The sequence below is a fragment of the Coenobita brevimanus genome, chromosome 71 (genome assembly GCF_032717465.1).
Source record: "Coenobita brevimanus isolate Jiangsu-jjx chromosome 71, ASM3271746v2, whole genome shotgun sequence".
NCBI lineage: Eukaryota > Metazoa > Arthropoda > Malacostraca > Decapoda > Coenobitidae > Coenobita > Coenobita brevimanus.
The window spans coordinates 40,761,236-40,787,368 of NC_137024.1; the positions used below are offsets into that span (position 1 = coordinate 40,761,236).

At 41.5% G+C, this 26,133-nt stretch overlaps 1 protein-coding gene and 1 non-coding gene across 3 annotated transcripts; both read left to right on the plus strand.

Moving 5' to 3' along the window:
* LOC145406577 (uncharacterized) lies at positions 1-25,154 on the plus strand. 2 transcript variants are annotated; one of them, XM_080277654.1, is made up of 7 exons: positions 1-141; positions 2,673-2,913; positions 4,721-4,829; positions 6,720-6,839; positions 11,541-11,775; positions 22,659-23,276; positions 23,358-25,154. In XM_080277654.1, the coding sequence occupies exons 1-7, from the start codon at positions 9-11 to the stop codon at positions 24,056-24,058; spliced, it is 2,157 nt and encodes a 718-aa protein (XP_080133780.1). In that variant the 5' UTR covers positions 1-8; the 3' UTR covers positions 24,059-25,154. The 2 variants fall into 2 exon arrangements, with proteins under 2 accessions (XP_080133780.1, XP_080133781.1); XM_080277655.1 differs by having other exon boundaries at positions 2-141; positions 22,659-25,154.
* LOC145406988 (5S ribosomal RNA) lies at positions 19,857-19,975 on the plus strand. The gene has a single exon (XR_013898653.1). It is a non-coding gene; the product is annotated as a 5S ribosomal RNA (ribosomal RNA).
* Positions 25,155-26,133: the final 979 nt, after the last annotated feature.

Here is a 26,133-nt window from a genome sequence, read left to right on the forward strand (position 1 = left end):
TGCCCAATATGAATGAGATTGACCTTACTCTTGCCCTGCAACTCCAAGCTCAGTTTGAGGAGGAGGCAAGGGTGTATCTTCTCCAGGAGGAACTTGAGCGTCGCAAGGCTGAAGAAATATCTGTCATAGCTTCATGGCGAGGTACTGGTATAAACAGTTTCCTTTAACCTGTTAACTGTGCATGACGGTTTTTTGGAGGTGTCCGTGGTGCGCAGACATGGGGGTAAAAATGAAATTTCGCAAAGGCCAAATTTTGTCTTAGGAATTGAGAGAACACATGCCAAAGTATATAATAACGAAGTATTAGCTCAATATTTACCTTGGTAAAGCCATGGATGAACATCGAAGTGTCTGATTCCCTATTGGAATGCATGGTTTTCGTTTTCTTTTTCGGTTTCAGTTTCCGTTTTGAAGGCTCAAACATGCTTGCATAGGTCGGCCTTGGTCACCATGGCACTATATTTGAAATTCACCTGCGCAGCCAGGGCTGTATTGAGCAGCCGCACTTGGAACAGCCCAGACTGTATAGAGCAGTTAACGGCTTAATGGTCTCTCTCTCTCTCTCTCTCTCTCTCTCTCTCTCTCTCCCTCCCTCCCGACTCAGGTTGGGCATACTAAACATTTAAAGCTCTTGAAGGGGCATTACCGAACAGTACGGTGATCGTCTATCTGTCTATCCATTGCCAGACGCCACAATCCCGTAAGGGATGGCCATTTGACTCTGAGTTATTTGTTTTACAGGGAGGGACACTAACTCTCCACCAACCCACTTGTTGACATGTAGGAAGCATGCATGGTTTGGTTATATGGTTACCACCCAGCGTTGTAAATGGTTTCTTGGCATGGTTAATATTTTTTGTTTATGTTTATTATGTATATTTTGTTATTGCTTTGCTACTTCATTGATTGGACTAAATTTGCATGCTGTTTGTAAAAAATGGTAAACTTTCCAGTTTGTCACTTTCAGACCTCAGGGAGAGGGCAAGAGGTAAAGTAAATTTAAGGAGCTTATCTCTGTAATTTAGTCCTTTAAGCCAGTGGTGGGTTGTTGAGTTTTATATATATATATATATATATATATATATATATATCAGGCTTGGGTCCAAGTACATGGACTCGTACTTGTACTCAAGTACACAATATAATGTACTTGTACTTGGGTTTAAAATTTCCATAGTACTTGTACTTGTACTTGGACTCAAAGTACGTGACAATTTTACGAGTACTTTCGAGTACAACCATGATATATAAAAGTGGTGAGGGTAACAATGGTGTGTCCTTGGAGAGACCAGGTGGCCTGGGTTGGTGAGTCACTAAGGTCAAGTGGTGTACAGCCACGCCCACTAACTGATAAGCTGCTTTTAATATGTTAGCACGTTGGTACTAATTGCAAGTAGTACTTGTACTTGGATTCGAGTACAGCACAAATGTACTCGTACTTGGACTAGAGTTCAGCTATAAAACGGAGTACTTGTACTTGTACTTGGATTCGTGATACCGTAATGTAATCGCACTTGAACTCGAGCACAGAAAAATGTACTCGAACCCAAGCCTGATATATCTATCTATCTATCTATTGCCAGACGCCTCAATCCCGTGTGGGGTGGCCACAAACAAATTGCCTCCAAGTCGCCCTGTCCCCCGCCATTTCACTGCCCTGCTCCCAACTCACACCCCCCTCTCTCATATACCTCTCCACCCCATCCTTCCATCTCATCCTCGGCCTCCACCTCACTCACATACACTCTCTTTGTCAGTCTTTCACCCTCCATTCTCTCCACATGGCCAAACCACCTCAGTGTGTTCCTCATAATGCTTCCTATCACATCCACATCCACACCACAACGCTCCTTTATATCCTCATTCGTCAGCCTGTCTTTCCATGTGACTCCACAGGCTCCTCTTAAATAACTCATTTCCACTGCTCTCACTCTTGACTTGTGTCCTTCCAACAACGTCCAAGCTTCACTTCCATACGTTAGAGTTTGTATCACAATACTGTCATGTAGTAACTTTTTCACTTCCATGCTCACTTCCCTGTTTCTTATCACTGCTTTCAAAGAACCAGCAACCTTTCTTCCCTGCTGTACCCTTTCAAGCACTTCACCCTCCAAACCTCCATCCTTACTCATCACACTACCCAAGTACTTAAACATACTCACATTTTCCAATTCCTCACCATCCAACCTCGCTGTACATTCACTGACTTCACCTTTCTCAAAGACCATCACTTTACTCTTCCCTACATTCACCTTTAGATTCAGTTTCTTACACACTCTCCCAAAGTCATCCACCAAGCCTTGCAGCTCTCCTTCGTCTTCACTCAACAACACAGTATCATCTGCAAACTACAGTACAGGGAGTTTCCAAACACTATCCTCTCTCACCAGGGCCACTCCAACATATATATATATATATATATATATATATATATATGCATATTACTTTGAACATAATATAAGTGGCTTCAGTGGTGGACGTCAGGGGCTAGTCCCTTTAACCTTTTGTCAGTTGGCCATGCATTGCATTTATGAAGTTTCCAATAATTGGGTTCACAGGAACCAACCTCTTATGATTGTTGAGAAGAGGGTATTTGATAAGGACATCTCTACTCTGTTTTGCCTTTCTAATTGTAAATTTAAATATTATTCATTTCCATTACCCTCCTCTAGGGAATCAGAACAGCAGTAGTACCAGTGGTAATGGAAGTACCAGTGGGAGACTGAGAGATGTGTTGAAGGGTCAGCTGGAGGAGCCTGACCAAGAGAAACTTTCAGTATCACTGGTTGACCCAAGTTGGGAGCTGATTGACCCCAACCCGGATATTCACTCTCTCTTCATTGCTTTTAATCGGCAATTCTTCTGGGGACGTCTGCATGGGGTGGAGGTCAAGTGGAGCCCGAGGATGACACTGTGAGTTCATGCCATTTGCATTATACAATACAATAGACCCTCACTATAATGGACTAATTGAGGGGAAGCCTGATCCAGTAAAGACGGAAGTCTGTTTTATCTGATGGTATCCCCCTGAGGTGGGATTACAAGCGCGTGTTTGAAAATAAATGAGTACAGTAGCATATTCTAGTACTGAAAATAAAAACTTTGCCCATTTTCACTAACAGCCCATAATTCCAGCCTGTTGTAGCTTATTTCACATCTGTCATTGCACTTCTTCTTGACTATTGCAGCACTGTATTACTATAGTTTGTCATTACACCTCAGGAGTCACGATGGGGAGAGGGCAATTTCAGGCCAGACTGGAGTAAAAAGGATAGGAAACACATGTAGTGTGACTCATTGGCCCCATTCAATGGAAATCCGGTGGCATTCATAGTGTCCGTTAAATCCAAGATCTGGTCTACTGAGGTTCGTTAAATCGAGGGTCCACTGTATATAAGGTTGCTTTTACAGTATTACTGTACAGCAGGTGCAACACTATAAAATTTTATTCAGCTGGGAGAGACTTCTTATTATAATGCCATTTGAACTTATATCTGTTATCCCTTGTAGCTTTTTTTTTTTTACGGATAATATTTAGTTTGGAAGACATCTTACAGTTTAGAAACTGTTTTCATTAACCCCTTCATATCAGTGATATCTGTTTTGTAGTTGATCTGTGTTTTATGTGGTAATAGTACAGTACAATCCCAGCAATCCGGTATCCAGACAAAAGGAATACTCAGAACAACGGGAAAATTCAAGGGCTGGTAAAAATGTCAGTAAGTTATAACTGTGTGCCAATTTGAATGGACCGCCAAACCGCCGTTTGATTGTGTCACACGAGGCTGGGGGAAGTCAGACAAAGCGAGGTGAAGGCATTTCCGGCTGATGTAAATCCCTAGCAAATCCTCTTAACCACCCCTCCTCTCCCCCTCTTTCCCCTACTTGAATTCAGTCATCCTCCACACCTTCCAAAAATCACCAGTCTGCGTTTTGCCACCAGACAGTAAACAAGGTCTCTTGCTATTGTGTTCCTCTGATAGATGGTAATTTGTACACTCCAAAATGCCTAAAGTGCAAACTTAACGTAAGCGTATCGTGCTTACCTTGAAACAGAAGCTGGACATATGCAACAGACTTGAAAAAGGCGAACATTATAAAACACTAATGGCTGAATATAAATGTTAATAGGAATAAAAGTTTACTTTGTTGGAAGAAAAATAAATAAATAATATGCCTGCATTTCATACGTACATCATTTATTTTATTTTCTGCAAAACAGCTGAGTGGCGGGTGAGGGGTGGAGTGATGGAGGTCAGGTAGGGAAGAAGAAGAACAGTCGGAAACGTAAACAAACTCACGTGGGGGCACAGGTGTTGTGATAATTCTACAGTGCAGTCTTAACACATCATCAGTTCACTAATAAATGTTCAAGCTTTTATTTCTATATTTTATTTTTCAATTTTTATGAGTACAGTACATATAATGAATACAGTAATTCGGTAAACATTGGACTGGTGTAATTTGCAGTACTGCTAGTTGCTAGACATTGCACACGTGCGTTATGACCATGGTGTGTGTTTACAAGGCAGTTTTTCAGGCGGAATCTCCTAGTGTAACCCCTAATGTGACTGGTGAGTACCTGAACTGTATTTACTGCTGTGATAGCCTTTGTATAGATTTGACTTGAAAATCAGAAATACGGGAAAAATCTGTAACCGGGAAGGTAAATTCCCCAAGCCACCCGGTTAACTGGGATTGTACTGTATATATGTTACAGGTGTGCAGGAGTTTGCAGTTATGAAGGGAGAGGTGGTCTGTGTTCTGTCAGACTGTCAGTGCCACTCCTCAAGCTCCGTCCTCGAAAGGATCTAATTGAAACACTTCTGGTGAGTCACACACAACTTACATGCATTGACTGGTACTCATTACTATGCTTATCATCATCATCATCATCATCATCATCCGGACCTCCTTTCCCACCCTAGGACAGGGTGAGGAATAGCAGTGTCCAGCCAGCCCAAATTTGCCCAGTCCAATGGGCCACGCTTCCATTCGCTCACTATTCAGGCCCATTGGCTCTGATATGCCAAACACATATTGTGTGGAATACTTTTGAAGAAATCTATGTGAATGTTTATTTGAATATAAGTACTGTAAAGTAGAACATTAGTGTACTGTAATTGGTAGTACTGTACTACCTGCACCATACAATGTTCAGACTTCAATATTTGCTGGTATATCCAGTATCTTTTTGGTTCTTAATCCAATTCATTTTATTCTTTATTTACATTATGGTAGATAATTTGCTGTGAGTTCTGTTAGATGCTGTGTACTGTTATACAGTAGGCCCTCATTTTATTGTGCCCTGCTAGACTGGATATCGGATTTAACAAACATTTTGAGGTCACCGGATAAACCTTCATATATACCAGTACCATGTGATAATTGGGAAAATCCATGTGGGACCTTCAGGACAACTCTGGCTTACCAGATTGCTTCCTGCATGTGGGATGATTCAACATAGTTACCAATGCTGGTGATGTTTTTTTCCATCCGCATGGGTTAGTCAGGAAGAAGTACTATGACAAGGGTGTGAAATTATGGAACAGTTAAGTGTAAATTGGGTATCATTTTCATTTTTAGTACAAGAATACTGTATGTTATTTCACACATTTATTTTCCATTATGTATTTGAAATCCCACTTCATGGGGGGGGAGAGGGGCTCATTGGACTTCCTGGATTATTGGATTTATCAGATCAGGATCTCCCCAGTTGATTTGGTATAGAGAGGGTCCACTGTATGTTGATGGTTTTGAAATAGTGGTGAATCACTAATGACATTTTGTGTACTGTAGGGATGGCAGTTCAAGCCCGCACAAGGGTAGCGTATTTCTGATGAGAGATGTAATGGTTTCTCCAAGGATCTCTCCTTGTCCTGGAGAGCTTGTATGTGGTCCATTGGTCCTAGCTTGGGGGATTCACCCTTACAGGTATAAAATGATCCTTTGGTTGTCATGCACTTGATTATGACAGTTTCTTCACTGCTAGGTAAAAATCTGCACTCCTGTCGTTATCGGGCATTTTTGACCCAAAAAACTGCATTGTTAGGCAGTGCACCTGAGCTGGTTTCTGACAACAGTGATGGTGCAGAATATCTGGTTTCTGATGGCTTTGATGGATTCAATGATGAGGCCCTACCCGGTACACACGGAATTAATCCCAGGTGGTGGAGACCACTGACTCTTGAACTCCTAGTCTCAGAACCCCTTCCCTCAAACCTGTCCCAGGTCTTTGTGTGTTATGTGTTTCTTCTTTCTTGCTTATTGTGTCCTTTTCATCATTATCTCTTAACCTTGCCTGTGTGTGTTTTTGCTAACTTCCATAACAGTGTGTATGTATTAAGTTGGTCTAAATTGTTGTAAAAGGAAACATTTGGATTTACAAGTGGGGAGTGTGGTACCAAATAGGGTAAATCCCTTAGAGTGTATGCTTTCATTATTGCACTGTTTCTTTATCATACACTAGATATGGTGCCAGTAATGCACAATAACCAAAGAATCACTGCATTTTTTGTTAGCTCTAGGTCATTCAGCTCTGGGGAAATCTCTTGTAGTGAGGGGGTTAATGAAAGTTATATCCAACTCCAGTACTTTGGAAAGGCATTCCTAACATGATTAAAATGGTGTGGAGATAGCAAGAGTAACCATACCTGTACATCATGAGACTGAAGGGATTAATATTTCAACTGTCCTCTTTACTGTACCTCTATGCACAGCACGAAATGATCCATGCCTACCTCTTTGTTACTGCCAATAACCGGGATCGAGATGGACATGGACCTGAATTCCACAAGCATATGTACCGCATCAACAAAGTTGCTGGCACTAACATTTCGGTATGTAATTAGAGTTTCATGTTTTTACTTGCATTTATCTTTAATTATGAATTGGATGTTAGTGAAGGATTGCAGTTGCTGGTGACACCCACCTCTTCACCAAGTTAGCCGTCATGCATGACAGGACTGCCACACATTTTTGTAGTTGGAACATACGGTAATACAAATTAACTTATGCCATTGTGGAATCAAGGTTGGTATTACAGTGCAGTGGCTTTTCATTAATTCATTACCAAACATGTGCGGCCGCGGCCTTTTCATACTTTTTGTTGAAATGAGTGTTTCACAGGTTACTCTTTCTTTTTCCTGGAATACTATAGTTATATTGTGGTAGGTGGTTGGGACCATCATCTACTCACTTGATATAGTGCTGCTTACATCTTCCTTCACCTTTATCATTATTTTTTGTGTCTGCCCTCCTGTCTTCCTATTACCCCCATCTTTCTTGTCACCTTTCATTACTCTCCTTTCCATTTTAGGTGCCTTTACATTGAGTGACAAGCCTAATGGTTTCCATGAAATCAGGAAACCATTTACAACACTGGGTGGTAACCATATAATCAACCCACATGTGTTCCCGATGTGTCAGCAAGTGGGTTGGCGGAGAGTAAGTGCCCCTCCCCATAAAACCACTAACTCAAAGACTAACGACCACTCCTTAGGGGATTATGGTGTCTGGCTATTGATGGATAGGTAGATTATCATTACATGTCATTCTCTTATGAGTTCACTCATAGTTATTTCAGTGTCCACTAAAGTTCTTGGATATGCCATCTTGTTTCTCAAGGATTGATAAAATTAATTGTACTGCTCACAGTGTTTCAGATTATTACTTTAAGTCTCTGTTTCATGTAGTCTCATTTATATGATTCGTCCATTGCATATCATCATTTTGAAAATACTGTTCAGTAGGTCTGTCTTTAAACAATATTAACTTTATGATCTTTGTTGGAGGGATATAATCATACACAAAACCTGGTCCTCAGAAAGGACCTATGGTCTCAGTCTTAGTCCCTCCCTCAAAATGGACCAACAGTCTTGATCCCAGTCCTCAGTGAAGAAGGGACTTAGGACCTACTTGGTCCTAGTTTCTTGGTCCTTTAGTGAAAATTGTGAATAAAATGAAAAATGAAATTAAGACACTGGAAATTTTAATTTTGTCAACCTATAAATTATAATTGATACAATACATAAATGAAATGATAAAAATATAAGTCCGTCCATCCATCCATCATCCAATCCTGTCTCTCCATGAGGAGCGTGGGAACCCGGGGCTAGGCAAGTTGGTCCTGACATTTAAGATGAGGGTGACCAGCCTCACTCATCCCTGAATGGCATTACGTGAGCAATAGACCCCAACCACCCCTTCGATATAAACCTACGGAGGCCCAGTCCAATTGGAGCACTTTAACTACCCACTAAACCACCAGGCACCATAATTTGGTTACGGTATATGGTTACCAACCAGCGTAGTAAATGGTTTCTTGGTGTACAAGAAACCATTTGGTGTGACACTCAAAGTAGAGTCACCCATAGGCAGAAGGAAGAGGATAGAATGAAGGAAAGACAGAAGAGGAAGTGTAAAGTCACCCTTAGGCAGAAGGAAGAGGAAAGAATGAAGGAAAGAAAGACAGAAGAAGGAGTGTAAAGTCACCCATAGACAGAAGGAAGAGGAAAAAATGAAGGAAGGAAAGACAGAAGAGGAAGGATGGAAGAGAGGAAAGGCCAAACACCCAAAGCAGCACTACATCAAGTGAGTGGATGGTGAGCCCCCTCACCTAAAATATAAGTATCATCATCATCATCATCTGGACCTCGTTTCCTACTCTAGGGCAGGGTGAGGAGTAGCAACGTCCAGACTGCTAAAATTTGCTCAGTCAAATGGGCCATGTTTCCATTCACTCACCATTCAAGCCCCCGGAATCCTGGCTCTATTTGATATACCAAAAACATTCACCACATTCTGTAGCTTCACACAAACGTATCTGATAGAATCAGTCCAGACGCTGCCATGTTAAAAAGGGATGCCAAATCCCTGATCGTGCGCTTCTCCTCACAATATTCATCCAGCCAGCTCAGTCTCTTATCAGTCTCCTAACCTCACCGACTTCCAAACCTCGTTTCCTCACCCACTCACCCACTATATCCTTCCACCATCTTCTTGGCCTACCTCGCCTCCTCCCTTCTTCAGATTCACTCAGATATACCTGTTTCACCACTTTGTTGTTATCCATTCTCTCCACGTGACCATACCGTCTCAGTACATTCTCTTCAGTTGTGGTGTCCGCAGACTTTCTCACTCTGCCTCTTTCACGAATCACATTATTTCGTATCCTGTCCCCTCTGTACTCCACACACATTCCTCATCTGTCCCATCTCCACCGCTCTCACTCTTGACTTTTCATTTTCATGCCACACCATATTCTCACATCAATATGTTAAAGTTGGCACTAACACTCCTACCTGTAAGCCTCCTCCAGCTGCAACACTGAAGCCTCTGTTTCTTATCAAGGCCTTCATTGCACCAGCTACTTTCCTTCCTTGTGTCTGTCTACTTTCCACTTCTTTTGTACATTTTCCTCTTTTCTGTCACTGTATCCAGGTATTTGAACTCTCACCAATTCCAGTCTCTCTTCATCGACTGTAACATCACACTGGGCATCACCGTCCTCTCAGTAACAAACTTTACTCTTTTCTACATTTACTCTCAAAGCATGATGCTCACACACATCTACAAAACCCTGCAGTAGTCTACCAAGCTCTTGTCCAGGATTTGCAAGTAACATTGCATCAGCATACAACAAATTTGAGGTATTCCATCATTACCATTCATTATCAATGACATCCCTCTCTCCATTACTCATGTTTTTACTCCTCTCATCATATCATCCATATATGTATTGAACAACTATGGGGACATCACACAACCTTGTCGCACGCCCACACCGATTGTGAACCATTCATTTAGATGCCCATTTACCCTTACACAAGCCTCACTACCATCATAAGAACTCTTGATGGCACCTAGCAGCTTACCATCTACACCGTACATGTGCAGAACCTTCCACAATCCTTCTCTGTCTACTTTGTTGTATACTTTTTCAGATCCATGAATGCCATAAACACCTTATAGTCCTTCTCACAAGCCATCTCCACTATTTGTCTTACTGCAAATATTTGATCCACACATTGTCTGCCACTTATAAAGCCACCCTGTTCATCACTTACTAGGACTTCTGATATCTCTCTTACTTTCCCTATAAAACAGGTAATTCTTCCATATACCTTCCCTGCCACACTCAGTAAACCTATGCCACGATAATTCTTGCACTCACTTCGCTCACCCTTATTTTTGTACATGGATACAATCTCAGCCTTTTTCCACTCTGCTGGCACAGTTTCGCTCATCCATGCCTTCTGACATATCTCCAACAAGCACTTCATTCCGTTCTCTCCACAATACTTAATCATCCCTGCATGCACCTTATCAACCCCCCTGCGTTCCCATTTTTCAGCCGCTTCACAGCACTCTTCACCTGTGCAAGTGTCATGTTTCCTGGCACTGCATTTCTTCTTTGCACACCCCCAAAACCAATCATGTTTACAGTGACTGTGCTCTCTCTATTCCCATTCATCAGGCTTTCAAAATATTCTTTCCCTCTGTTCCTTCATCCCCATGGGTTAATAATCTACTACCAACATCCTTCACACCTTCACATTTCCATTCACTGTCACTTATACATTTCCACACCTCTTTCCAGAATAACTTCCTGTTTTCAAAGTAGTTTGCATTCATTTTCCTTCCCAGATCATCATTTACGTCCTTCTTTTTACTCTTCACTAGTCTCTTTACGTGCATCTTGCTTTCAATATATTCCTTTCTTATTTCAGTTGAACCCTTGTCCTGGAACCACTCTAGCCGCATCTTTCTCCTTTCCTCCTTTGCTCTCTTGACCTCTCCATCCCACCATGCCTTAACTCTCTTCTTTGTTGTTGCTCTTGTCACACCACACACCACTTTAGCATTCCTAATTAAGCAGTCCCTAAATGCATTCCACAGGCTGTCCTGATCCATTTCATTCCAGTTCACTGATTCTAACTCCTCCCCTACTTTGGTCCTGTATTCATGTGTCGTAAAATTAATGAAGAAGAAAGCCCTGCTCAGTGACAGCCATTAAAACCTGAGTCTTGCCCTGGAGAAAAAATGAAAAAAAGATTAATTAAATGCTTGTGTTTCCCTTCAAGAGGGCTAGCATTTCAAAGTGGCTGTCGGTGAGCCTTGACTTTTTCTGATTGAGGACGTCCTTCCCATGAAGAGAAGACCCTCTCCACAGCGGCACTGGATGGGCTAGCCGTGTTGAACTTGATGAACAAGTCTTTCAGTGCTGAGCTGGTGAACACATCCTTGTTGAACGTGAAGGGTTTCACAGGCCTCTTACTGAGAAATGTCTCCACCAACTCGGTCCCGGTCTCCTTCCTCTTTTCAAAGCCTTCATAGAGAGTGAAATTATGCAAATTGACTGGTATATTCACTAACTGTGTATTTTCATCTGTATCTGTAAAATACATAACTGTTGCTGTTCTGATTTTTTGCTTTCCCTGAGACATACCATTCTTTTCATGATGGAGTTGATTATATTTTTGATGCCTATAAAATCTTTAGCTTTTAGTTTTTATATATTTACTTTTGTTATCCTTCAGGTATACCATTCCTTCCATGATGAAGTTGATGTGTACCGGCAACATGTGTGGCGATGTAATGGCCCGTGTCGTACTCGCCGTCCTTACTTTGGTCTGGTGAAGCGTGCCATGAATCGACCCCCAGGACCTCGTGACCCATGGTGGCAGCAACACCAGAACACATGTGGGGGTTCCTACACCAAAATACAGGAGCCAGAAGAATATGGAAAAAAGAAAAAGCATGGGAGAGGGAAAGGTAAGTTTACATTAGTAAGAATGACTCTAGCTTGATGTTAAGGAGAGAAACTATTGGGTAAGATTAGTCATGGTAAAGATTGTATTAGTGACACAGTAGCAGAGGAGTATAGTGCAGCATCTCACTTCGTGGAGATTGGAGGGGTGTTTTAGAGGAGTTTAATGCAGTACTTCTTGGAGGATGGAGAGGTGCATCAGAGTAGCATAATGGAGGACCATGTTTTGTAGAGATTGGAGAACTGTGTTAGAGGACTGTTATGCATTACCTCTTTTCATTGATTGAGTGGAACTATTTAATTTTTTTTTTTTTTTTTTCCACAATCCAGTCAGCATACTGAGCATGGACTAAGCCATTTTTCCCTCTCTGTATACTGGTATTTATCTGCATTGTGTACTGTATTTGTAACACTTGACACAATACTTCCATTCATAATCTCCCATAGGATGGTTATGACAAGAGAATCTCCAGGGTGCTGAGTGTATGCAGATCTATTTTTGGTCGCCCATTCTTCAGTTATTAGCTATCACATTTATAAATGTTTCAGCCCTTTTTCTCCATGAAACTTTCCTTGTTACCCTCTTTTACATTCTCTCAGCATGTCGATATCACCTCATGTGTTACTCTTTGTCCCCTTGCAGCAGTTTAACGATAATGGTGCAGTTTTTCACAACTACTCCCTCTTTAGGGCTGAGTTGTTGCTCGTGTTTGGAGAAAGCTGTTGGAGCTTGTAGCACCTTGTGACTGGATGTTCTTTCTGATGTCAGCATCAGTGAGTGGCCACTGGTTGTAATTAGTCATCCTTATGGTTGAGTTCACGCATTGTGACCCAATAGACTACAGAAGCTGAAGGTATTAGGGGAAAGAGAGGTTAAATGTCTTATCTGCCGCAGAATCAGACTGCAGTTTTCACAGATGTGGGCTGGTGTTACTCTCCTCTGTCCCATCAATTCCGCTGCTTTACAAACTTTATGCTTTTTCCACATACAAGTACCAAATCTTTTATTGTTCTTGTTCGTGGGTCTCTTCATGAAGTATAGTTTTTAGGAACATATTCGAAGTGTTAAGCGAGGAATTACTTTACCCATTCATGGCAAACATGGGACTATAGCCACTTCCCCCTTTGTTTCAAAATCATTGCTTTTGAATTTTATTAAGCTGAAGCCAGAGCTACACAGAAATGAATGAAATCAAAGTTGAAACTAGATACTGTAAAGGTTTTGAAGCTGAAGCTGTAGCCTGAAAATCCTGGCTTCATAAAGCTGAAGCCGAGTCAAAACTGGAGCTGGTTTCAGCCCTACATCTGATGCACTGTGTATCTGTACAGTACTTACTTGTATTTTAGTTAAATGACACATTTTACTTTTGCAGATGGGATCAAGATGCAAGCGTATAAGATTCACTGTATATGTATGTACTGTGTGTGTGTGTGTATATATATATATATATATATATATATATATATACACACACACACACAGTAATCTCTCTACTATCCGATGTAATAGAGCCAAAGGCATGTCCGGAAAGTGGTCCCGTCCGGAAAGTGGGCCCCTGGCTCCTGGACTGGTACTTAAGGACCCTAACCCAGCCTAACTTTGAAAGCCACCTAAATAACTCCCTACCGGACATGCATAGCACCTATTTAAACCTATATAAGACCCTGTTCACACCAATAATGGACATAAAGCATGAAATAAATGAAAAGGAACCAAAGAATGGGGAATTAGAAGTGATTGCACCTCATCCACGGTACTTACAGCACGTCTGTGGCTGCCTTCTCTAAGGATTTGGCAGTGGTGAAAATGCTCTTGAAGCACGTACAGTAATCCAGTGTTGTGTTGCACTTGATTCTTTGCGCTGTAAGTTATAATTGTTTAACACTGCACATTGTTCTTAACTGCACCACGCCAGTTTCAACCGCAATTTGCACTCCACAGTTGATCCTTTGCATTCTAAGTTCTAATTTCTTAACACTGCACAACACTGTAAATTCCTGTGTGGTCTAATGACGAGGTATTACAGTATATTCACTGTTTATTCACAAAAAACGAGCACATGTTGCATCCACTGCAATAAGCATCTACTCGCGATCGAAGTTAGGCAGTAACTGTTGATGACAGGGAAACAGAGTTGCCAGATCGCAACGGCCACATTACCAAACTCCTCAGTTTTCATTAATAAATTTAACTTTTCATTACCAAACTTGCAAAGCTAGCATTTATTCTTCACTACAAGTGGAAATACATGTATTGTGGTAGGTGGGGGCGCTCACCATCCACTCACTCGATGTAGTGCTGCTCTCGGGTGTCTGCCCTTTCCTCTCTTCCATCCTTCTTTCCATCCATCCTCTTCTGTCTTTCTTTCCTTCTTTCTTTCCTTGTCCCTCTACCTACGGGTGACTTTACACTCCCTCTTCTGTCTTTATTTCCTTCATTCTTTCCTTTTCCTTCTGCCTGTGGGTGACTCTACACTAAGTAACAAGCCAAATGGTTTCCTGTACACCAGGAAACCATTTACTATGCTGGGTGGTAACCATATAGCCAAATTTTGGCACCTGGTGGTATAGTGGGTATTTATTGCCCTCCAGTCGGATTGAGCCAGTGAAGGTTTATATCCAAGGGGTGTTTGGGGTTGATTGCTCATGTAATGCCACTCAGGGATGAGTGAGGCTGGTCACTCTCATCTTAAATGTTGAGACCAACTGCCTAGCCCCAGGCTCCTACGCTCCTCATGGGGGAATGTAGGATTGGATGATGGATGGATGGAAATACATGTAATCACTCTCCTTATAATTAACAGCATATTGATTATTTTCACACTGTGTAGGCTAGCAGATTAATCAGAGACAGCAGACAATCCACCATTTCCATCCTGTGTATCATCATACATGTGAAAAATTCATTTGGTAATGCATTATTCTGATTCATTACCAAAAGAATTTTTCATTACCAAATTGGCCCACATTTGGTAATGAAAAATACCAAATGGCAACCCTAACAGGGGAGGGGGGAGGAAGGAAGGGGTGAAGGGGCCGTGGTGTAAACCAGCTGTTTGGCACCGCGCGGCAATTTCAAATTACGAGTGGGAAAAAATTCAGATTTTTTTTTTATTTTTTTGGCCATTTTTGGGTTCCGTAGGTCCAGGACGACAATGTCCAGTAAGTGGGGTGTCCGGAAAGTGGGCGTCCGGATAGTACGGGGATTTTTGTATATGCTGCCCTGTCCTCTACTCCGTCCTTCTTTCCTTCCATCTTCTGTCTTTCTTTCCTTCATTCTTTCCTTTTCTTTCTGCCTGCGCGTGACTTTATACTCCCTCTTCTGTCTTTCATTCCTTCATTCTTTCCTCTTCCTTTTGCCTGTGGGTGACTCTACACTGAGTGACAAGCCAAATGGATTCCTGTACACCAGGAAACCATTTACTACGCCGTGTGGTAACCATGTAACCAAATTTTGGTGCCTGGTGGTTTAGTGGGTAATTATTGTGCTTCAATTGGATTGAGCCGGTGAAGGTTTATATCCAAGGGGTGTTTGGGGTTTATTGCTCACTTAATGTCACTCAGGGATGAGTGAGGCTGGTCACTCTCATCTTAAATGTCAGGACCAACTGCCTAGCCCCGGGCTCCTATGCTCCTCATGGGGCAACGTAGGGTTGGATGATGGATGGATGGACTATATATATATATATATATATAATATATATATACTGTATACACATATTTATGCTGGGAAGAAGGAACCAAAGGCCATGAGCCTGCCAACTGCTCCTTCCAAGAAAAAAACAAAATACAAGAGAGAGCCAAATTCAAGATCTGATCATTTCGAGATGCCCGGACAAACTGCGTTTGAAAGACTGGAGATTATAGTTAGCAGGAAATACAGACAGAGGGAGACAGTTCCAGAGTTGACCTGTTGCATAAATGAAGGACTTGGAGTAACAGTTAACTCTTGCATTAGAGTGTTGGACAGAAAAGGGATGAGAGTTTGCTGCTAGACGGGTTCTACACACCCTTTGTAGAGGTGGAGGGATGCAAGCAGACAGTTCAGATGAGCAGTGACCATTGAAGTTTAGATAGAAAAGAGATAAAGTTGCATCAGTGCGGCGAAGAGACTTAGGTTGAAGGGAGCCAGTAAGAAGAGGAAAGTTAATGAGATGAAAAACCTTTGACTCCACTCTGTAGAGAAGAGCTGTATGTGGGGAGCCTCCCCACAATCGAGAGTTGTACTCTACACAGGGGCGTATAAAACCCGTGTATAAAGTCAACAACTGTGCAGGGGTAAAGAAGGAACGGAGTCGGCTTAGCATACCTAATCTCTTGGAAGCAGATTTTACCAGAGATGTAATTTGATCTTTCCAAGATAAATTCCGAGTAAATGAAACCTCAAGCATGTTCAAGAATGATGCAGGATTAAGCTGAATATTATTAAACATTAGCTGGTATTCCTGTGGAAGATTTTGTCGTGTTTATAGGTGTAAGAACTGAGTCTGTGATGCATTAAAAACAACCAGATTATTTTTACCCCAGTCAGAGATATGAACCAAGTCAGATATTAGGTGTGCCATAGCCTCATCCCTTGTTTGTTGAAGTAACTGCTGAGGTGGACGTTGTGGGAACCGAATGGAAAGGTGAAGGGTGGAGTCATCAGTGTATGAGTGGATAGGGTTAGATGTACAGCTTAGAAGGTCATTGATGAATAAGAGGAAGAGAGTTGGTGATAGGACAGAGCCCTGAGGAACACCACTGTTGATAGATGTAGGGGAACGATGACCGTCTACAACAGTGGCTATAGAACGACCAGAAAGGAAGCTATTGATGAAGGCACAGATAGGAGGATAGAAACTGCAAGAGGGCAGTTTGGAAATTAAAGATTTATGCCAGACTCAATCAAAAGCCTTTGAGATGTAAAGTGCAGTGGCAAAGCTTTCACCAAAGTCCTGAAAGGAGGATGACCAGGAGTCTGAAAGGGTAGGTGAGAAGATCACCAGTGGAGCGTCCCTGACGGAACCCATATTGACGATAAGAAAGAAGGTTGTGATAGGAAAGATGCTTTAAAATTTTTCTATTAAGAATTGACTCAAACACAGGATGTTAAAGCATTTGAATGATAGAGGGTTGGGTATGGTCACCCTTAGTTGGGACTGGCTGAACGAGAGCAAACTTCCTGCAAGAAGGAAAGGTACAAATTGATAGATGAAGGCGAAAGAGTATGCCTAGGCAGGGTGTAAGCACAGAAGCACAGTTGTTTAGGACAACAGGAGGGACTCCATCAGGCCCATATGCCTTTTTATTATTGAGGCCTGTGATGGCAAAAAATACATGAGGTCTTGCCTAAGTGACGTATTTGCTGCTGCTGTAAGGCTCGAATTGGGAAAAGTTTCAATACCATCTCAGCACTTCTGCGGCACCTCAGTTTGGGTTACCTTTCCTAGAAGGGTAGTCAAGTCATACCCCACTTGCTCGTGGTGACCTCGCAGACACCCTGTTTTTTTTTTTTTTTTTTTTTTTTTTTTTTTTTTTTTCCCCTATATTAGGGTGACACAAACGGGGGCAGCGCTACCCGGGTTTTTTCCCGGGTAGTATTGTACAAGTATATACGTTTGGCTGTTGTTGTCATTTTGTTTTGTTTTTTGTTCTCCCTTATCATGAGTAAACAACACCAAGACCCTCGCTGCAGTAGGTCTGTAGCAAAAAGTGCACAAGCACTGAAGTGCGCCTACTGCAGCGAGTGGATTCATATAGCTTGTGAAAATTTGGATGCAGGCGACTATCCATTCATGAAGAGGAGCCACCAGCTGGGCTTTCGCTGGCTGTGTAGCCAGTGTGTTGCACCAGCAGACGAGGTCTTGGCTGGTGGAGGAAGTAGTACCAAGAAGGAGTATGAAGATAAAGTTATTGGGCCAATCTTTCAAGCAATCAGAGACGTATCAAATAGACTGGAGGCACTAGGGACCAAGGTCTCATCACCCATGGCGGTCACACAAGATCAGGCCAAGTCATTTGCGGATGCTGTTCGCGGGTCTCTCGTGGGGGGAGGGAAGGATCTGCCTGGGGGCGTGATTGAGATCAGTGCTTATGGCCAGAAAATAGCCATTCATAGTCAGCATGTACTGATTGTGAAACCAGAGAGTGGCGCTAGTGCCCTGACAAATCAGATGGGACCAGAAGACATCAGAGGCGTACTTAACTCGGTACCGGTTGACAGCTGCCTTAAGACCAAGGCTGGTGGGCTGGTAATGGCCAAGGGTGAAGCAACTGGGGTGCTGACTGATCATTTTGGCTCTGAGGGCACTTTTTGCATATCAGAGCCAAAGAAAATGTTGCCTAAAATGACCGTGACAGGCCTTTCCTCTTCCTTGGATGACTCTGACATCATCCCAAATATTCTGAGAAAAAACAATAAAATTACGATGCTCGTTGATCGAGGTTGTACCCTCAACCTTCTCTTCACAAGAACAAGGAATGACACCAAAACTGCTGTCTTGAAGATGTCGCCAGAGGTGAGATCCTCCATTGTAGAACAGGGCAATTACATCTATGTGGATCTTACAAGATGACGCGCTTTCGATAGATTCTGGGTTACACAGTGTCATCACTGTCAAGGCTTTGGTCATACATTTGAGAGATGTTCTAGGAAAAATGATGAACCTAAATGTGTCTTTTGTCCTGGAGCCCATAAATCTAAGGACTGTAGTAACAGAAATTCTCCCAAATGCATCAACTGCTCCTCTTTAAGACATCAAGATGCTAATTCAAAGTCACAGGTGGTTGCCCATTTTGCTTCAAGTAGAGAATGTCCAATTATGATTTCTTATAGGAATAGATTGATTGACAACACCAATTTTGACCATTCAAAAAACTGACTACGTCCCTCTTGAACCAGTTAAGGATGGGTCTTTTAAATATTCGTTCCATCCGTAATAAGATAGACTATATTAATGAAACCCTAAATCAGCACGAGCTTGACATATTGTGCTTGACTGAAACCTGGTTGCATGAGTTTGATATCGATATTATTCGTAATGCTTTGCCTAAGACACGTTCTGTTATTAGTATTCCCAGGCCTGCTGCTGACTGTCCAGCAGGAGGCGTAGCACTCATCTACTCGGCAGCACTTGCAAACGTTTCTCTCATTGACTCAGACCTGACCCCATCATCATTTGAATTTATGGAAATATTAATAAATTTCCATCAGAATACCATTAGAATTGCAATTGTCTATCGACCAGGTCATCTGGGCAGAGATTGAGGTTTTATGGAGGAGTTTGGGCAGTTTCTTGAAGGGTTTTCTCTTAAACCTGGAGGACTTCTTGTTTGTGGTGATTTCAGTTATTGGGTTGACAGTCCAGAGTCAAAACCATTTTCTTCAGAATTCCTTGAGTTGATCACCCAGAACAATTTTTTCAATCATGTGAGTAATCCAACTCATGTCTCAGGACATGTCCTTGACTTGATCTTGTCCCCTGTTGGTTGCAGGCGCGTATCAGATGTGGAGGTTGACTCATTTGATCCCTTCATCTCTGATCATGCTCTGATCACTCTTAGTTTTGATGTCCCGAAATCCCTTTCATATAAAAAGGTCATCAGGTTCAGAAATTACAACAATGTTGACCGCCAGTTGATGTGTTTTGAAATGGATCAACGTTTAAACTCCATCGATTTTTCAAGTCTTTCTTCTGGTGAATTGGTTGATATTTACAACAACGAGCTCAGGTCAATTTTTGACCATTATTGTCCTGAGGTAGTAAAAACAATCACTGTACGTGATAATTCTCCGTGGTATGGTCCATCCATTAATTCTTTGTGTAGACAACGTAGAAGGGCAGAACGTGAGTGGCGCTTGCAGCGGACCGAAGTAACTCGTTTGCATTATGTTTTTGCGAGAAGAGCAGTCATTCACACTGTAAAAGCCCAAAAGGCTAGGTTTTATCAAAATAAAGTTGATTCATGTGGTGGTGATAAAAAAAAAACTGTCTGCAGTTGTGAACAATTTGGTTGGTCGGAGGAATGTAATTGTTAAACCAACTTCTTTATCTGATGCCCAATTGGCTTCTGATTTTGCTTCATTTTTTAAAAGTAAGATATTGCCAACGGCCATACCACGTTGAGTACACCGCTTCCCATCCGATTAGCGAAGTTAAGAAACGTTGGTTCTGGTTAGTACTTGGATGGGTGACCGCCTGGGAACACCAGATGCTGTTGGCATCCCCACGTGTCAAGTGGGGTTGGTGGAGGATTAGTGCCCCTCCCTGTAAAACAACTAACTCTAAGCCCTTGGCCACCCCGTTTGGGATACATGGCGTCTGGCAATGAATGAATGAATGAAAGATATCTCGCATAAGAAGTGATTTAGACAGCAGTTCTCCTAGTGAAGTGTACTCGGTTGACTTCCAGCCACGGTGCACCGGGGATCATTTGCTTTCAACATTTCATCCACTGGATGTAAACAAAGTCAAATGTTACATCAGAGAACTTAATAAAACATTTTGCTCACTCGATCCATGTAACATGTCACAACTGCCTGATGTGTATGAGCATGCTGCAGACTTTATCTGCAACATAATAGATGCTTCTTAGAAAGTAATTTTGTGCAGTCTGAGAAACGTGCTTTGCTTAGGTCCCTAATTAAGAAACCTGGCCTTGATGTCGAGAGCATGACAAATTATCGTCCTGTCTCTAACCTGTATTTTTTATCCAAGATTATTGAGCGGGCCATACTCGATCAACTCTTACCACTACTGGAACACAACAGAGTTGTTCCTGTTGTTCAATCAGCATACAGAAAATACCATTCAACTGAAACTGCACTAACAAGAATTCAGAGTGACTTGGTGGCAAACACTTGTAGTGGGATGTCCTCTCTCCTAGTTCTTTTGGATCTGTCTGCAGCTTTTGATACAGTAGATCATAAACTATTATTGGATGATCTGTATTTTTATGGCGTTCGTGATTGTGCCCTTTTGCTCCTTTAGTCGTATCTGTCGGACAGATCTCAGAGAGTGGTTGTTGATTACGCTAGCTCTGATTCTGCTCCTCTTCTATTTGGAGTCCCTCAAGGATCAGTTTTGGGTCCAATTCTATTTACTAGCTACACAAGTAGTTTATCATCTCTACTTGATGCTCATGATGTGTCCTATCATTTTTATGCTGATGACATCCAGCTCTGTGTTAAGATGTCAGATATCAACGATACTAAGACAAAGTTTGAATCTCTAATGTCTGATATTAAGATTTGGATGGCTAAGAGGAAACTTAAGCTGAATGATGGTAAAACTGAGATCATCATCAGAGGAAACACTGACAATGCCCTGGCTTTGAACATTGGCGTGTCACAGCTGCATCCAGTCAGTTCTGTTCGAAATTTGGGTGTTTATTTTAATCCTAAGTTAAATTACAAAGAACATATTAATCAGGTTGTAAGAGGGTGTAACTTGCATATCAGAAATCTGTACTTTGTGAGAAAATTCCTGAATAGATGGTGCCTCTTAACATTGGTCCATGCAGTGGTCTTGTCTCGTGTTGATTATTGTAATTCACAGTGGATTGGCATTCCAAATAATATACTAACAAAAGTTCAGTCTGTGTTGAACAGGGCAGCACAGCTTATCTTTGGTCTCCCCCCGAGAACCTCAACTACCCTGTTTCTGATTGAGTTGCATTGGTTACCAGTAAAGGCTAGAATTGAATTTAAACTGTGTCTTATTACATTCAAGGTTCTTAAGTTTGGTGAACCGAAGTATCTTGCTGAATTGTTAAAACTCCCATCGACACGCCCGGGTGTGATGTTACGCAGTGAAGATGATTCCTTGCGTCTTGATGAGCCAGGAGCCATTCACCAGCCATCTTTCTCTGATCGTTCTTTTGCATATAGAGCCCCTAGATTATATAACAGATTGCCATTGTCCAAAAGACAACTCTCTACTGTTGAATCCTTTAAGAGACAGCTGAAAGCCTTTCTTTTTTCAAAATGCTATGACCTGGAGAGAGGTACTATGACGGATGATTATAGGGTTTAATTATTGCCACTTTCATGTATATATGATGTAGCTTGTATTATATACAAGAAATGTCACAATTCTTGTAATTGTAAAAATAATGTATGTGTGTCGAGTGCTAGTGAATTCCCAAAAGGAAGAACTGGCGCTTTTGAGAAACAAAAGGCCAGATTATTATTATTATTATTATTATTAAATGTCAGCAATGAGGAAGTCTAAGGGGGGAAGTGATGGAGGAACAGCACCGGAATCGTCTAAGGTAGAATTGGAGGAGAAAGTCTGAGCGAAGAGATCTGCTTTATCAGTAGAAGAAATAGCTACTGAACCATAAGAGTGGAAAAGAGGAGGAAAGGATGATGAGGTAAAACTGTAGAAGGTTTTTGGCAAGGTGCCAGAAAGAGTGGGAAGAATTCAAGTTGGAGAGTTGAGAGCATTTAGTATGGATAAAATTATTTTTAGCAGAGTGAAGAATAGACATAGCACGATTCTGGGCAGAAACATAAAAAATATGTGATTCAGGGGTGGGTTGGCTCTGGTACCTATTATAGCCCCTCTCCTTTTTGTGGACAGCATTAGAACAAGCGCAAGTAAACCGAGGCTTTTTTGCGTTAGTCATAGGATATGAGAAAGGAATGTATTCTTCCATGCCTGAGAGATTAACCTCCATACTGTGCAGATATTAAGTCATTATATTTCTTGGACTAGTAACATTCCTGAATGAAACTGAGATTAGTAAGTTGTGTTGTTCATTTCCAAACATACCAAGAGGTGTTTTGATAATTTTACTTTGTCTACACTTTATGGCACATATTTACCCAGTACATAATGAAATAAAATATATATGAATTATTTTTCTGGATGTGTTTTAACTTCTTTTTTTTGTTTTGTTTCAGTTGTCAAGAAAGACACAGGCACTTATGGTGACATAAGGAAGTTTATAGAATTTAAGGGGAAAGGCAACTCCCTCAGTGGCCACAGTTCAGGTCCTGTTAATGGTCACTCTAAGGAAAATATCCCTACCTTCAATAATGCCAGTTGGAATGGGAGAAGGCATGATGTGATTGACCCCAGAGAAGATAAAACAGTGATAACTAGCAAAGCAAAGAGGAAGATTGAATCACATGAAGGGATTGACTTTGGTGCATGCAGGAGCAGTGATCGTAATAAGTTGATGGATGGTAGTCCAAGAAAGGATGGAACTCAAAGTCTTTTTGGAAGCAGTACAAAAACAGATAATGAAAAGAGAGATAATATTCATGGCTTTTCTACTTCAGGTACAGGAATGGTGAAGTATATAGATGTGAGTAATGCAAGCAAATCAAATGTGCATGGATTTGGTGGTAGCAGATCACCAGCTAGAAAGAGATCAAACAGAGGATCTGGTATGACCAGGGGAGTAGTTGGTAGAGGAAGTGGGTCAGGATTGAGTGGTAGCAGAAAAGGTAGTGCAGCCAACACTAGTGGTGGCTTCATTGGAGGTACTAGCACAGCAAAGCAAGGCAGAGGTGGTGGTGGTGGTAGCAGAAAAGGTAGTGCAGCCAACACTAGTGGTGGCTTCATTGGAGGTACTAGCACAGCAAAGCAAGGCAGAGGTGGTGGTGGTTTAGCAGTACGGGGAAGAGGTGGGTCCACAACAGTGGTAGTAAAAGGTAGAGGCATTACCAAGACAGAAGCAAAGCCAGATCATGAAAGTGAGACAAAAAATGACAATGCAGCTGTCTTCCAGGGAAGTGGATTTGCTCTTGGGGGTTCAGGGACAGGCGTATCAAGACTGTTGTCCCTAACAACTCCTGCAGTTCCTCATTCAAATAGGGAATCATCTTCATTGTCACCACAGATTAAAGTTAAGAACAAGGCCAATGAAGACAACCACCAGCACAGTCTCCAAGTATTGCAAAATAGTCAATCTTCACAAGATCTTGATGATGATCACTCATCTCGGTGTCCTCTTTGTGACAGAGACATCCCAGAATCTGAATTAAACCAACACCTTGATGATTGCATGGGTATGTTTGAAGATAGCATGGACATAAGTGAAAGAAATGAAGATGAGCTGGTAGCCTCTATGGATGCTAGAATGCAAGACTTAAGGAGCAGTGATGAGTGTATTGTTTTGAACACATCCTGTGAGGGAAGCAGTCAGAGTGCAAGCGTTGAGAATTGGATGAGTGGGAAGGGGCAAGACAATAACAGCATGTGTGATGAGGATGAAAGAGACGTATACCCATGTCCAGTGTGTGGTGAAAAATACTCTCAATCAGCCATGAACCCACATCTTGACTCTCATTTCTAAACTACGATATGATTTTATGTAGAGCATGCAAGGAACTATATAAAAGTTTTAAATATAGTATTATATAGTACTATACTGCGTATATTTTTAGTACTATACCTGTATAGTAGTATATACTGGTATATGCTGGGTATATAGTACAGTATTGACAAATTTTATTTCAATATAGTATTTTGATCTGTAGGGGTTAATTTTAAAAAATGCATGTACTGCACCCTGTATCCCATGTTTTGTGAAATCCAGTTTAAACTGGTGAGAATGGAACTGGAAAACTACCTTATTGGCTTAGAAATCATAAAGGCCCATACCCATCTCCTGTTGTAAGCAGTCTCATAACTCTTGCAGCACAAGAAGGGGGATTATACTTTGGAAACTTCCTTTCTTCATTGTATTTTTTTCTGAGAGAACAAAGAACATTCCAGATCTCCCATCCTCTTTTGTAATTGGGTTGCAAAGTTTGTATAGTGATGCATATCTTATACTATTAACACTGTGAAATATAATCTGAAGTTAGTACAGTTCAGCACTTTATACTGGTAGGCTAGTCGTTGGTGGGGGTGCTCACCATCCACTCACTTGATGCAGTGCTGCTCTTGGTTGCCTGCCCTTTCCTTTCCCTTCTTTCCATCCTTTCTTTTCTGTCTTACTTTCATTCATTATTATTCTTTCTGTCTACAGGTGACTCTACACTAAGTGACACTCTAAACGGTTTCGTGTACACCAGGAAACCGTTTAAGCTACTATGCTGGGTGGTAACCATATAACCAGATTATGACGCCTCATGGTTTATTGGGCAATTAAGTCGTTCCAGTCGGATTGAGCAGAAGGTTTATATCCAAGGGATGGTTGGGGTTTATTGCTTACGTAATGCCACTCAGGGATGAGTGAGGCTGATTACTTTCATCTTTAATGTTGAGACCAACTTGCCTAGCCCTGGGCTCCTATGCTTCTCATGGTGCAACACTGGATTAAATGATGAATGAATATTAGTCAAGTAAGAAATTTATATGCAGTTTAAGAAAGTATTGTTTTACCCATTGGACTGTGGAGTATTTTTTGTAATGTAGTATGGATTTTTTATGTGCAAAATATAGAGTATGGCTTTTATGGATTTTGTCCTTACCATGTTCAGCGATGTACAACCCAGTATTATATGAGACACCTGGCTTCATAGTGATGTATTGACCTTTCACTGAAAATCAGGGTTGATGTGTTGTCAGGTTGTCCTGGCTTTAAATTATTTGCTTTTCTCTTTATGCAATGATCATCTGACAGTTGTATTTAAAGTGCATCTATAAAACAAAATACTGTATGTACTTGTGAGTTGGAACCAGAGTTTGGGCTGCACAAGTGATGCATGAAATATTGCATGGCCCATTTAAGTGTTTATATATATATATATATATACACACACACACACACATATATATATATATACAGTAAGACCTCACTATAACGGACTAATTGGGGCCCAAGCCATTCCGAGAAATGCGAAATTCCGATAAAAGCGACATCCGGACTTCCCCCTGCTAATCCGGACTTTTTCTGATATATTTGACATTAGTCCAGATCAAATGTACAGTTTTTAAACTGTTTTGACTACCATTGCGGTAGTGTACTGTGTTATAACTTCATTACATTAATCAAATGGTATAATATATATAATAATACTGTAGTGTACACTGATAAACATGTCTTTTATTTAGCTTATTGTGGTGAACACAGCTGAAGTGGTCAGGGAGTCCGGATTGCTTCTGGCTTTATCAGACTTTTTCCGATGTATAGGAATTTAGTCTGGTAGCTCCTCAAGTCCGATAAAAGCGAATTCCGGTCTATTGAAGTCCGTTGTATCGAGGTTTTACTGTATATATATATATATATATATATATCGTTTTGTTTCGTTTCATTTTTAAAGGCTCCAACATGCTTGCATGCGTCGGCCTTGATCACTTAATGGCGGCTCTCCATGCTGCACAATCTATTGCAGCCTCCCTGTTCAGTCCCTTAACCCTGAGGTCACACTTAATGACCTCATCCCATGTCTTTCTCGGTCTGCCCCTCGTAACCCCATCCCC